This window comes from Ascaphus truei, chromosome 23, assembly GCF_040206685.1.
Source record: "Ascaphus truei isolate aAscTru1 chromosome 23, aAscTru1.hap1, whole genome shotgun sequence".
NCBI classification, from domain to species: Eukaryota; Metazoa; Chordata; class Amphibia; order Anura; family Ascaphidae; genus Ascaphus; species Ascaphus truei.
In genome coordinates this window covers 5,557,639-5,571,619 of record NC_134505.1, presented here as the reverse complement: position 1 = coordinate 5,571,619, position 13,981 = coordinate 5,557,639, and the positions used below count along the sequence as shown (strand labels likewise).

The 13,981-nt window shown below is 47.1% G+C and overlaps 1 protein-coding gene across 1 annotated transcript; it reads left to right on the top strand.

Annotated features, from left to right (window-relative positions):
- The first annotated feature begins 4,771 nt into the window (after positions 1 to 4,771).
- Positions 4,772 to 9,590, top strand: GNGT2 (G protein subunit gamma transducin 2). Its single transcript, XM_075580334.1, has 2 exons — positions 4,772 to 5,529; positions 6,008 to 9,590. The coding sequence occupies exons 1-2, from the start codon at positions 5,446 to 5,448 to the stop codon at positions 6,131 to 6,133; spliced, it is 210 nt and encodes a 69-aa protein (XP_075436449.1). The 5' UTR covers positions 4,772 to 5,445; the 3' UTR covers positions 6,134 to 9,590.
- Positions 9,591 to 13,981: the final 4,391 nt, after the last annotated feature.

Genomic DNA, 13,981 nt, shown 5'->3' with positions numbered 1-13,981 from the left:
ATATAACCGCTCCCTATAACTCCTCCTATTACCCCATATACCCTCTCCCTACAACTCCTCCTATTACCCCATATAACCGCTCCCTATAACTCCTCCTATTACCCCATGTAACCCCTCCCTATAACTCCTCCTATTACCCCATATACTCCCTCTCTATAACTCCTCCTATTACCCCATATAACCCCTCCCTATAACTCCCCCTATTACCCCATATAACCTCTCCCTATAACTCCTCCTATTACCCCATATAACCGCTCCCTATAACTCCTATTACCCCATATACCCCCTCCCTATAACTCCCCCTATTACCCCATATTAGCTCTCCCTATAACTCCTCCTATTACCCCATATAACCACTCCCTATAACTCCTCCTATTACCCCATATACCCCTCCCTATAACTCCTCCTATTACCCCATGTAACCCCTCCCTATAACTCCTCCTATTACCCCATATAACCGCTCCCTATAACTCCTCCTATTACCCCATATAACCCCTCCCTATTACTCCTCCTATTACCCCATATAACCCCTCCCTATAACTCCTCCTATTACCCCATATAACCCCTCCCTATAACTCCTCCTATTACCCCATATAACCGCTCCCTATAACTCCTCCTATTACCCCATATATCCCCTCCCTATAACTCCTCCTATTACCCCATATAACCGCTCCCTATAACTCCTCCTATTACCCCATATGACCGCTCCCTATAATGCCTCCTATTTCCCCATATAACCGCTCCCAATAACTCATCCTATTACCCCATGTAACCCCTCCCTATAACTCCTCCTATTACCCCATATACCCCCTCTCTATAACTCCTCCTATTACCCCATATAACCGCTCCCTATAACTCCTCCTATTACCCCATATACCCTCTCCCTACAACTCCTTCTATTACCCCATATAACCGCTCCCTATAACTCCTCCTATTACCCCATGTAACCCCTCCCTATAACTCCTCCTATTACCCCATATACTCCCTCTCTATAACTCCTCCTATTACCCCATATAACCGCTCCCTATAACTCCTCCTATTACCCCATATACCCTCTCCCTACAACTCCTCCTATTACCCCATATAACCGCTCCCTATAACTCCTCCTATTACCCCCTCCCTACAACTCCTCCTATTACCCCATATACCCGCTCCCTATAACTCCTCCTATTACCCCATATAACCTCTCCCTCTAACTCCTCCTATTACCCCATATAACCGCTCCCTATAACTCCTCCTATTACCCCACATACCCGCTCCCTATAACTCCTCCTATTACCCCATATAACCGCTCCCTATAACTCCTCCTATTACCCCATATAACCCTCCATATAACTCCTCCTATTACCCCATATACCCCTCCCTATAACTCCTCCTATTACCCCATATAACCCCTCCCTATAACTCCTCCTATTACCCCATATTCCCTCTCCCTATAACTCCTCCTATTTCCCCAAATAACCTCTCCTTACAACTCCTCCTATTACCCCATATAACCGCTCCCTATAACTCCTCCTATTACCCCGTATAACCCTCCCTATAACTCCTCCTATTACCCCATATTCCCTCTCCCTATAACTCCTCCTATTACCCCATATTCCCTCTCCCTACAACCCCTCCTATTACCCCATATTCCCTCTCCCTACAACCCCTCCTATTACCCCATATTCCCTCTCCCTACAACTCCTCCTATTACCCCATATACCCAAAAGGCTAAAGCTCTTCAAACAACTCACATGTATTTTCTCGAGATAGGAATTGCGAGATCCCTCCAGAACCTGAAATAAAGCTTTTGCGTGGTGGTAAGACCCCCCCCCCCCCCCCGAGAAAATGGTACATCCCCGAAATGCGTCGGGCTATTTGGAGATTGCTGAGGTCTTTTGGTCCTGCCGGCGACCCCGTCATTCGCGACACAAGGTCTCTTTGGAACGCATTGCAGGGAGCTCCCGGCGTTCACCCCGGCATCCATAACAACCTGACGGAAGTACCGCGGAACGCGTGAGATCTCGCGGTGTAATATTCTATATGCTTTGTTTAAATCTGAAATCGTGAGTGTGATACTTACCATATGCTGTCCTGAAAAACCATACGTAAAAAAAATATTATAACATTGGCGTTCTCTTTGCACTTGTCTCCTTCCAAAAATTATTTTTGGAGTAGGGCTTTCTACACCCCAAAAATAATGAAATCGAGTCTATAATCGCAGTGGTGAAGAGTAATCGCACCCTTTTACTTCAACCCAAGAATAAACACGCTGACCCCAAGATAAGATTCATAGGGACATACAACGAACGGTGGTCAGAATGAAGAGGTCTATTACAAAAACACTAGCCGATTCCATGTACAGATAATGATCTTCAATTAGTCGTAGGAGAAAAAGTTAGCCTAACAAGTAGGTGCTCCCCCGAACCTTCGGGATAGGCTAGCACAGGGGTGCGCAAACTTTTCTGTTTGCGCCCCCGCCTGCCAGCTCTTCCCCCTGCTCGCGGCTCGCTTCCCGGTTCGGAGACGGTGAATGACTCATTGGGCTCAAATGACTCATTGGGCTTTGCCACGTTTCTTTAGTTATATTAATTCCTTGATGCCGTCACTCCTTTTGTGTTAGTATTTATTGTGGTATCCATTTACGACTCGTTTGTGTTAACTAATTGTCTCTCTGTTTCTACGCGCCAGGCATAACGAATGACATAACTTTCAATCATCTTATTAAATACTACATCTAAAATGTATTTCCCGATGCGAGTGAATCTGGTCGGGCGAACGGCAGAGACGTGAATATGTCAACTTTGCAGACGGGTGGGGAGGGGGGGGAGGGTGTAACGCTCACTGCCGCGATCAGCTGTTTTTGCTGACGTCACTTTCGTCACGCGACTCCCTCGGACTCTCTGATTGGCAGTGGCCCGAATGGGTGTTGACCGCGGTTTGATTTTAACGTCGATAAATAATCCGCCTCGTTGCCGCTTGAACACTATCCGCTCTGGGGAAGAAGCCCACCTTAAGGGGCGGAACGCGTTGGGTGAGACGGACGACCTGAGAGACCTCTATTTTTCTTTGCTGGGAAACGTGTGCCGCGCCGTACTCTCTCTGCGGGGTTGGGAGACTTCTTCCTTGGATCTACGAAGGATATATTTCATTCATAACCTATGTCTGTTTGCAGCGGGCACTTTTTTTTGTCATCACCTTTTTACCCACCTCCCCCTCTGATATATGCCCAGTTACACTATTTTTGATGCATACTAATAAGCTTATTTAGCTATAGTTACATCAGCTAGATGTGATGTTATCCCGTTTAGAACCTGGTGAATTTTCATAGTACAGCTCAACCCCGTTATAGCGCGATCCGCTACAGCGCGGATCCGCTTATAGCGCGATGCATGCGTGGGCTCCCAATTTATCGTGTGTATGAATACTTTACAACACGATTGTTGGCATCTTAAATACTTTATTGTACAATGCACACAATGGTGCATTATTTCTAACGCGATCCGCTTATAACACGATACGATTCTTTGGACCCCAAGCGCAGCGTTATAAGGGGGTTGAGCTGTAGCAGCTTTGACCTTGTCCTAGCGTGTGTCATTATAGCTCGTTTGAAGAATAGCCAGTCCATGCAGCATAGGATTAGGGAGCATTTCTTCCCCTTTGTTTCTTTGCATATAGGCAGTGGTGCCTATTTTGTACTGTACTTTCATAGGTTCAGGTTAATTTTTTTCCCTTTTCTTTATTTTTGGAGGTTCTCTCAGTGGTCTGTTTTTTTTTTTTTTAAATTGTTAGTGTTATCTAATGGTGTGTTCAATTAAAATTCTTTTTATATTCTGATTCTGTATACTTATATATTTTGTGTATTACGGTTATTATTAGAGTGCTACTAGTGGGATTCTGTTTGTCTTTTGCGTATATATATATACACACACACATATATATATTGTGGCAGGATGACCGTGGTTAGTGAGGAGGCAACATGATTCTTCCGGTGAAATAATATGCTGGTGGTTTTATTTGTCCAAAAATATAACAAAACAATGGGTGCTCTGTCCCTTTAAGTGAAACCAAACATAAACCAAAAGCCTATCCCCGTTAGGGGAACTAACTAAACAAAAGTTCAGCCTATCTACCTGGCTGGCTAGCTAAACTAGACCAGACCAACGATATTCAGTAACACCAGGTGGCTCCTTACCTGGGAGCTTTATTCCCTTCGGGACAGCAAAAATATGAGCAGCATGTGTCTGTCTGTCTGTCTGTCTGTCTGCTCTCCTCTGTCCTCTCTCAGTGTCTGAGAGAGACTGCTGCCCCAGAGGCATTTCCCCTTCCTCTTTTAAAAGCAGGTGAGCTTGCTTAATTAGGATCACCTGTGGACTGCCTAATCAGTGGGGTTAACTCCTCGCAGGCTGGAAAGCAGGCATACTGCCACCTCCTACTAATGTATACAGAGTCTATGACTCTGTCACAATATATATATATATACACATTTATATTTACACGCACACATATATATTTATAAACACCCACCCACCCACATATATATACACGTGCACACACACAAACACACCTATACATATAAATATATATATACATATATATTTATAAACACCCACCCACACATATATACACACGTGCACACACACGTGCACACACCTATACATATATATATATATATATATATATATATATACATATATATTTATACACATTCCTCTGTAATCCGGTTAGGCCATTAACACCGTTATGAGATTAGGATTAGAGGCGAATCTTACATCTGGGGCTGAGCGGGAGTAATCGCGCATAAGAGGAGAGAGCGCGGGGACTGAGCAGGGGGCAGACTCAGCGTCCTGCAGACCATCGGGCGTTCCTTCTGCAGAGCGTCGCATGTCCCTCTGCAGAGCATTGTATCCTTCAACAGAGCGTCTCAGGTCACCCTGCACGGCGCCTCGCCTCCTGCTGAGCGTCGCACCTTCTCCTGCTGAGCGTCGCACCTTCTCCTGCTGAGCGTCTCACGTTCGCCTGCAGAGCGTCTCAGGTCACCCTGCACGGCATCTCGCCTCCTGCTGAGCATCGCACCTTCTCCTGCTGAGCGTCGCACCTTCTCCTGCTGAGCGTCGCACCTTCTCCTGCTGAGCGTCACACCTTCTCCTGCTGAGCGTCTCACGTTCGCCTGCAGAGCGTCTCAGGTCACCCTGCACGGCGTCTCGCCTCCTGCTGAGCATCTCACCTTCTCCTGCTGAGCGTCTCACGTCCGCCTGCAGAGCATCTCACGTCCGCCTGCAGAGCATTGTATCCATCAACAGAGCGTCTCAGGTCATCCTGCACCGTGTCTCGCCTCCTGCTGAGCGTCGCACCTTCTCCTGCTGAGCGTCTCACGTCCGCCTGCAGAGCGTCTCACGTCGGCCTGCAGAGCATCGCACGTCGGCCTGCTGGGGTATATAGAACTCTGTGTATTACAGCCCGATGGCTCAGGACATGACAGAGAAGGACGTGCTCAAGATGGAGGTCGAGCAGCTAAGGAAGGAGACCAAGACAGAGAGGATACTGGTAACGGCACCTTTAACCGCTACACCGACCCACACATACCCTGTAACTCCTTCTATCCCCATATAACGCCTCCTACTACTCCATATACCCCCTCCCTATAACTCCTTCTATCCCCAGATAACCTCTCCCTATAACTCCTTCTATCCCCATATAACCTCTCCCTATAACTCCTCCTATTACCCCATATAACCGCTCCCTATAACTCCTCCTATTACCCCATATAACCCCTCCCTATAACTCCTCCTATTACCCCATATAACCGCTCCCTATAACTCCTCCTATTACCCCATATAGCCACTCCCTATAACTCCTCCATTCCATAGAAACCCCTTCCTATTGCCCTACAAACCCCTCCTTATAACTGCTCTAGCATTGAACCACTTTTTGCCATGATTTATATATATATATTTAACCCTTATGTCTTATTTCATTTATGGCTATATAAATATTTGAGTTGTCCCCTTTGTTTTCCCTCCAGGTTTCCAAATCTGCATCGGAGTTGAAAGTGTTCGTCGAATCGCAAGCATCGGACGACCCGCTGATAAAGGGGATTCCCGAGGATAGAAACCCCTTTAAAGAGAAGGGCGGCTGCTGTGTCACATGATATAGACTCTTTATGTGATGTATAGGGTCAGATATTCTGTGCTATGTTGTATAGGGTCAGATATTCTGGACTATGATGTATAGGGTCAGATATTCATTACTACGATGTATAGGGTCAGATATGTATTACTATGATGTATAGGGCCAGATATTAATTACTACGATGTATAGGGTCAGATATTCTGTACTGTGATGTATAGGGTCAGATATTCATTACTATAATGTATAGAGTCAGATATGTATTACTATGATGTATAGGGCCAGATATTAATTACTATGATGTATAGGGTCAGATATTCTGGACTATGATGTATAGGGTCAGATATTCTGTGGTGTGATGTATAGGGTCAGATATTCTGTACTGTGATGTATAGGGTCAGATATTCATTACTACGATGTATAGGGTCAGATATTCTGTACTGTGATGTATAGGGTCAGATATTCATTACTACGATGTATAGGGTCAGATATTCTGTACTGTGATGTATAGGGTCAGATATTCATTACTACGATGTATAGGGTCAAATATTCTGTACTAGGATGTATAGGGTCAGATATTCTGGACTATGATACAACCAGAAAGTAATGTATTGCTCAACCTGACTCATTTTGTGAGTATACAAAAGATGACCCCCTAAGACGGTATACACAGAAATCCCCCACCTAATATTGCACTCAGTCCTACAATGGTTAATTGACCGTGAATACGTTCTAAAATCTATTGTCTACACACATCGCCGCGGAAATAGCTAGAAAGAAAAGGAAGCTAGATCACACGGATCCCTCCTGCTATAATGTGAGCAATAATATATCAAATGTAAACAAGTGTCTTCAAATCTTCCTCCCCTAACTGCTCCTATAACTCCTCCCCTAACTGCTCCTATAACTCCTCCCCTAACTGCTCCTATAACCGCTCCCTATAACTCCTCCCCTATACTGCTCCTATAACTCCTCCCCTAACTGCTCCTATAACCGCTCCCTATAACTCCTCCCCTAACTGCTCCTATAACCCCTCCCTATAACTCCTCCCCTAACTGCTCCTATAACCCCTCCCTATAACTCCTCCCCTAACTGCTCCCTATAACTCCTCCCCTAACTGCTCCTATAACCTCTCCCTATAACTCCTCCCCTAACTGCTCCCTATAACTCCTCCCCTAACTGCTCCTATAACCGCTCCCTATAACTCCTCCCCTAACTGCTCCTATAACCACTCCCTATAACTCCTCCCCTAACTGCTCCCTATAACTCCTCCCCTAACTCCTCCCCTAACTGCTCCTATAAACGCTCCCTATAACTCCTCCCCTAACTGCTCCTATAACCTCTCCCTATAACTCCTCCCCTAACTGTTCCCTATAACTACTCCCCTAACTGCTCATATAACCGCTCCCTATAACTCCTCCCCTAACTGCTCCTATAAACGCTCCCTATAACTCCTCCCCTAACTGCTCCTATAACCTCTCCCTATAACTCCTCCCCTAACTGCTCCTATAACCGCTCCCTATAACTCCTCCCCTAACTGCTCCTATAACCGCTCCCTATAACTACTCCCCTAACTGCTCATATAACCGCTCCCTATAACTCCTCCCCTAACTGCTCCTATAACCCCTCCCTATAACTCCTCCCCTAACTGCTCCTATAACCCCTCCCTATAACTACTCCCCTAACTGCTCATATAACCGCTCCCTATAACTCCTCCCCTAACTGCTCCTATAACCCCTCCCTATAACTCCTCCCCTAACTGCTCCTATAACCACTCCCTATAACTCCTCCCCTAACTGCTCCCTATAACTCCTCCCCTAACTGCTCCTATAACCCCTCCCTATAACTACTCCCCTAACTGCTCCTATAACCTCTCCCTATAACTCCTCCCCTAACTGCTCCTATAACCCCTCCCTATAACTCCTCCCCTAACTGCTCCTATAACCGCTCCCTATAACTCCTCCCCTAACTGCTCCTATAACCCCTCCCTATAACTCCTCCCCTAACTGCTCCTATAACCCCTCCCTATAACTACTCCCCTAACTGCTCATATAACCGCTCCCTATAACTCCTCCCCTAACTGCTCCTATAACCCCTCCCTATAACTCCTCCCCTAACTGCTCCTATAACCACTCCCTATAACTCCTCCCCTAACTGCTCCCTATAACTCCTCCCCTAACTGCTCCTATAACCCCTCCCTATAACTACTCCCCTAACTGCTCCTATAACCTCTCCCTATAACTCCTCCCCTAACTGCTCCTATAACCCCTCCCTATAACTCCTCCCCTAACTGCTCCTATAACCGCTCCCTATAACTCCTCCCCTAACTAACTGCTCCCAAACCTTTGTGGTAAAGTGTTTTACCACTAAGAGTGTAAGCTCTTTAGGGCAGAGTCTCCCCTTCCCTAATGTTACTGTCATGTCCGAAGCGTTCAACCCCACTATGTGTTATATCACCGTGCCCCGTGTTTTACCGCTGTGACGCGCTATGTACATAAATGCACTATATAAATAAAGTTATCCATTCATAGTTACATAGTAGGTGAGGGTGAAGAAAGACGCACGTCCATCAGGTTCAACCCTATGCTAAATTTAGACGACAGACACTTTATACCATGGGCAAGATTTTCTAGGGGGGGGGGGGGGGCGGCGGTTACAGAGACCCCCGCACTCTTCCCCAAGGCATTTCAATTAAATGCCGCGGGAGAGGCCCCTGTAACTTCTCTTACCTGCTCTCAGCCGGCTCTTCGGTGACGCGTCACCGAAGCAACGTGCGTCAAATGACACTGCGGCGTCACGTGACGTCACATGTCCTCTAGGACTTGGGGGGGGGGGGGGCGCGAGCGCTGGGGCTGCCAGGCAAGGGGGGCGCAGCTCAGAAACTTTGTGCCCCCCCCTGATTTATACTATATCCGTACTTACAGTATATTGATCCAGAGCAAGGGGTCTCCGAACTACGACCCCGGGGGGGACACCTCCGGCCCCCCCAACAAGATTTTATCCGGTCCGCAGCCACTTGAAGTACAGGCATACCCCGGTTTAAGGACACTCACTTTAAGTACACTCGCGAGTAAGTACATCTCACTCAATAGGCAAACGGCAGTTCGCGCATGCGCCTGTCAGCACGTCCTGAACAGCAATACCGGCTCCTTGCCTGTACCGAAGCTGTGCGCAAGCGCAGAGACTATAGAGCCTGTTACAGATGCGTTATTTACATCAGTTATGCACGTAGATGACGATTGCAGTACAGTACATGCATCGATAAGTGGGGAAAAGGGAGTGCTTCACTTTAAGTACATTTTCGCTTTACATACATGCTCCGGTCCTATTGCGTACGTTAATGCGGGGTATGCCTGTATATATATTTTTGCTCGTTATATATCATTTCCCAGTGTAAGCACGGCCTCCTTTCTGTGTAATTGTCCCATTTCTCTTTCTGTTCTGAATCATATCATGCCGATTACCCCCCCCCCCCCACCCCCCAAAAAAAGATCCAAATAAAACGTATTCATTCATCTATAAAATGTACAACAATGATAAAAAGATTTTTTTATTTCGTTGGCCCGCGGAAAATGTGTAGAATATATACGATGTGTCCCTCGTACTGAAAAGCTTGGAGACCACTGACCGACAGGAAGGCAAACGCAAAAAACCCCCAGTGTTATATCATCCAATGATATCTCATAAGGGGGCAAATAAACTCCTTCCTGACTCCAAGAATTGGCAATCGGATTAATCCCTGGATCAACGTCCTTCCCATGTATACTTATTTGGTATATCCCTGTATACCTTTCCTTTCTAAAAAGATGTCCAACCTTTTCTTTGAGCAGATCTATTGTATCTGCCATCACGGTCTCCATGGGTAATGAATCGCACATGGTAACTGCCCTTACTGTAAAGAACCCTTTCCTTTGTTGCTGGTGAAATCTCCTTTCCTCCAACCTTCAGGGATGACCATGTGCATACATCAGACTATAACATGGGCAGGGTATGGATCAGGATAGAACACAGGGAGGGTATGTATTAATAAAATGTGTTACCAGGAAGTAATACATTGAGAGTTACCTCTCGTTTTCACGTATGTCCTGGGCACAGAGTTATGATGACAAATACATGGTTACAAATACAGTTACATTAAGTGAGCAGGGTATACATTATATACAAGACATTGCATGCACAGTTACAGATAATATATGTTATAGGCGTATGTAACAGTTACAGATAATATATATTATAGGTGTATGTAACAGTTACAGATAATATATATTATAGGCGTATGTAACAGTTACAGATAATATATGTTATAGGCGTATGTAACAGTTACAGATAATATATGTTATAGGCGTATGTAACAGTTACAGATAATATATATTATAGGCGTATGTAACAGTTACAGATAATATATATTACTAGCTGAGAGACCCGGCGTTGCCCGTGAGTTAAATTTCCCGCTAGGAGGAGGGGGAGAGCGGACGGGAGGGCGGACGGGAGGAGAGCGGAGGGGAGGGCGGGGGGGAGGGCGGAGGGGAGGGCGGGGGGAGAGCGGAGGGGGGAGGAGCGGGGGGAGGGCGGAGGGGAGGAGGGGGGAGAGAGCAGAGGGGAGGAGGGGGCGGAGGGGAGGAGGGGGGGGGGGAGAGCGGAGGGGAGGAGGGGGGGAGAGCGGAGGGGAGGAGGGGGGGGGAGAGCAGAGGGGAGGAGGGGGGGGAGAGCGGAGGGGAGGAGGGGGGGGACAGACCAGATACAAATGTGAGACAGCTTTAGTTATGAAAGAACTTAGACTGGTGGCGGCTGTGAGAGTCTCCGGCAGACTGTTCCAGTTTTGGGGAGCACGATAAGAGAAGGAGGAGCGGCCGGATACTTTGCTGAACCTTGGGACCATGAACAGTCTTTTGGAGTCAGATCTCAGGTGATAGGTGCTGCGTGTGGTAGGGGTGAGGAGCTTGTTCACGTAGGCGGGTAGCTTGCCCAGAAAGTATTTGAAGGCAAGACAGGAAAGGTGAACTTTGCGCCTCGACTCAAGTGATGACCAATCTAGTTCTTTGAGTATTTTGCAGTGATGTGTGGTCAGGATATAACACAGGGAGGATATGGATCAGAATATAATACAGGGAGAGTATTGATCAGGATGGAACATTGGCAATGTATTGATCAGGATGGAACATGGGCAGGGTATTGATCAGAATAGAACATTGGCAGGGTATTGATCAGAATAGAACATTGGCAGTGTATTGATCAGAATAGAACACAAGCAGAGTATTGATCAGGATAGAACACAAGCAGAGTATTGATCAGGATAGAACACAAGCAGAGTATTGATCAGGACTGGAGTGAGGAGAGGATTTTTATTCCCTTATATGAAAATTGCATTTAAATATGTGATTTACCTTTCTTTGGGGCGAACACAAATGTGGCACAGAAACCTTACAGTTTGGGTTTTAAAACAAGGGGAAACCACATGGAAATGTGTAGAGGAAAAAACACAGAGTATATAAAAATACATCATGAGAAAAGTGCTGTATATAAGAGGAGTGTAATACACGGACAGCTCACACGGGAGGACAGATTAGAGAGGCTCCTTTCTACACTCGCCAGCGCCTCGCGGATTTCAGCATGGCTCTGGCTAATCACATCTTTTAGGCGGCCGTTTCGGGCTAAATCCTGATCCCCAAATATTAAACGGCAAGCCCTTGGTAATCCGGGTCTCCGATTCCGAAATCACGTGTCCCAGACCGGGGGGGGATTCACCGGTGCCACAGCCCGTCCCACAATGACCGGGGGACACGTGTAATAGGTCAAAGGGTCACCGTCATCAGCATTTATTTATTTTAAAGTACAAACAGGCCTCCACTTATAGAGGAATCGCAAAACGTTACAGTCAGTTTGAGACCCGCAATTAAATATAAGTACAGCTCAACCCCCTTATAACGCTGCGCTTGGGGATCCAAAGAATCACATCGCGCTATAAGCGGATCGCGTTAGAAATAATGTACCATTGTATGCGTTGTACAATAAAGTATTTAAGGTACCAATAACCGTGTTGTAAAGTATTCATACTACAAAATAAATAATTCATAATACACTCTCTCCCCAGTTACAGGGTGTCTCTCTGACACTCTCTCCTCAGTTACAGGGTGTCTCTCTGACACTCTCTCCCCAGTTACAGTGTCTCTCTGACACTCTCTCCCCAGTTACAGGGTGTCTCTCTGACACTCTCTCCCCAGTTACAGGGTGTCTCTCTGACACTCTCTCCCCAGTTACAGGGAGTCTCTCTGACACTCTCTCCCCAGTTACAGGGAGTCTCTCTGACACTCTCTCCCCAGTTACAGGGTGTCTCTCTGACACTCTCTCCCCAGTTACAGTGTCTCTCTGACACTCACCCCAGTTACAGGGTGTCTCTCTGACACTCTCTCCCAGTTACAGGGTGTCTCTCTGACACTCTCTCCCCAGTTACAGGGTGTCTCTCTGACACTCTCTCCCCAGTTACAGGGTGTCTCTATCTGACACTCTCTCCCCAGTTACAGGGTGTCTCTCTGACACTCTCTCCCCAGTTACAGGGTGTCTCTCTGACACTCTCTCCCCAGTTACAGGGTGTCTCTCTGACACTCTATCCCCAGTTATAGGGTGTCTTTCTGACACTCTCTCCCCAGTTACAGGGTGTCTCTCTGACACTCTCTCCCTAGTTACAGGGTGTCTCTCTGACACTCTCTCCCCAGTTACAGGGTGTCTCTGACACTCTCTCCCTAGTTACAGGGTCTTTCTCTGACACTCTCTCCCTAGTTACAGGGTCTCTCTCTGACACTCTCTCCCTAGTTACAGGGTCTCTCTCTGACACTCTCTCCCTAGTTACAGGGTGTCTCTCTGACACTCTCTCCCTAGTTACAGGGTCTCTCTCTGACACTCTATCCCCAGTTACAGGGTCTCTCTCTGACACTCTCTCCCCAGTTACAGGGTGTCTCTCTGACACTCTCCCCCCAGTTACAGGGTGTCTCTGACACTCTCTCCCTAGTTACAGGGTCTCTCTCTGACACTCTCTCCCCAGTTACAGGGTCTCTCTCTGACACTCTCTCCCCAGTTACAGGGTGTCTCTGACACTCTCTCCCTAGTTACAGGGTCTCTCTCTGACACTCTCTCCCCAGTTACAGGGTGTCTCTCTGACACTCTCTCCCCAGTTACAGGATGTCTCTCTGACACTCTCTCCCTAGTTACAGGGTCTCTCTCTGACACTCTCTCCCCAGTTACAGGGTGTCTCTGTGACACTCTCTCCCTAGTTACAGGGAGTCTCTCTGACACTCTCTCCCCAGTTACAGGGAGTCTCTCTGACACTCTCTCCCCAGTTACAGGGTGTCTCTCTGACACTCTCTCCCCAGTTACAGGGAGTCTCTCTGACACTCTCTCCCTAGTTACAGGGTCTCTCTCTGACACTCTCTCCCCAGTTACAGGGTGTCTCTGTGACACTCTCTCCCTAGTTACAGGGAGTCTCTCTGACACTCTCTCCCTAGTTACAGGGTGTCTCTCTGGCACTCTCTCCCAGTTACAGGGTCTCTCTCTGACACGCCCCTCTCCCCAGTTACAGGGTCCCTGTGACGTCAACCTTGTGGCTCCTCCCCCTCACGTGATTGTTGCTCAGCAGCCGTTTATCCCCTCCCCCCAGCCAATCACTGCGCAGCAAAAAAACAATTGACACCTCCCTCCTCCTATCAGCTTCCCCCCCACCCCCCAACCAATCTGCACGGCTTGGAGGCTGCGCTTAACACCAGCAAAACACCCGCAGAATGATTTATTACTATCATTATATGTGAGGTGCACATAACGTGTCATAGGTATAATAAAAATAAAAAAATAAATAATATGGGGATTAAAAAAAATAATG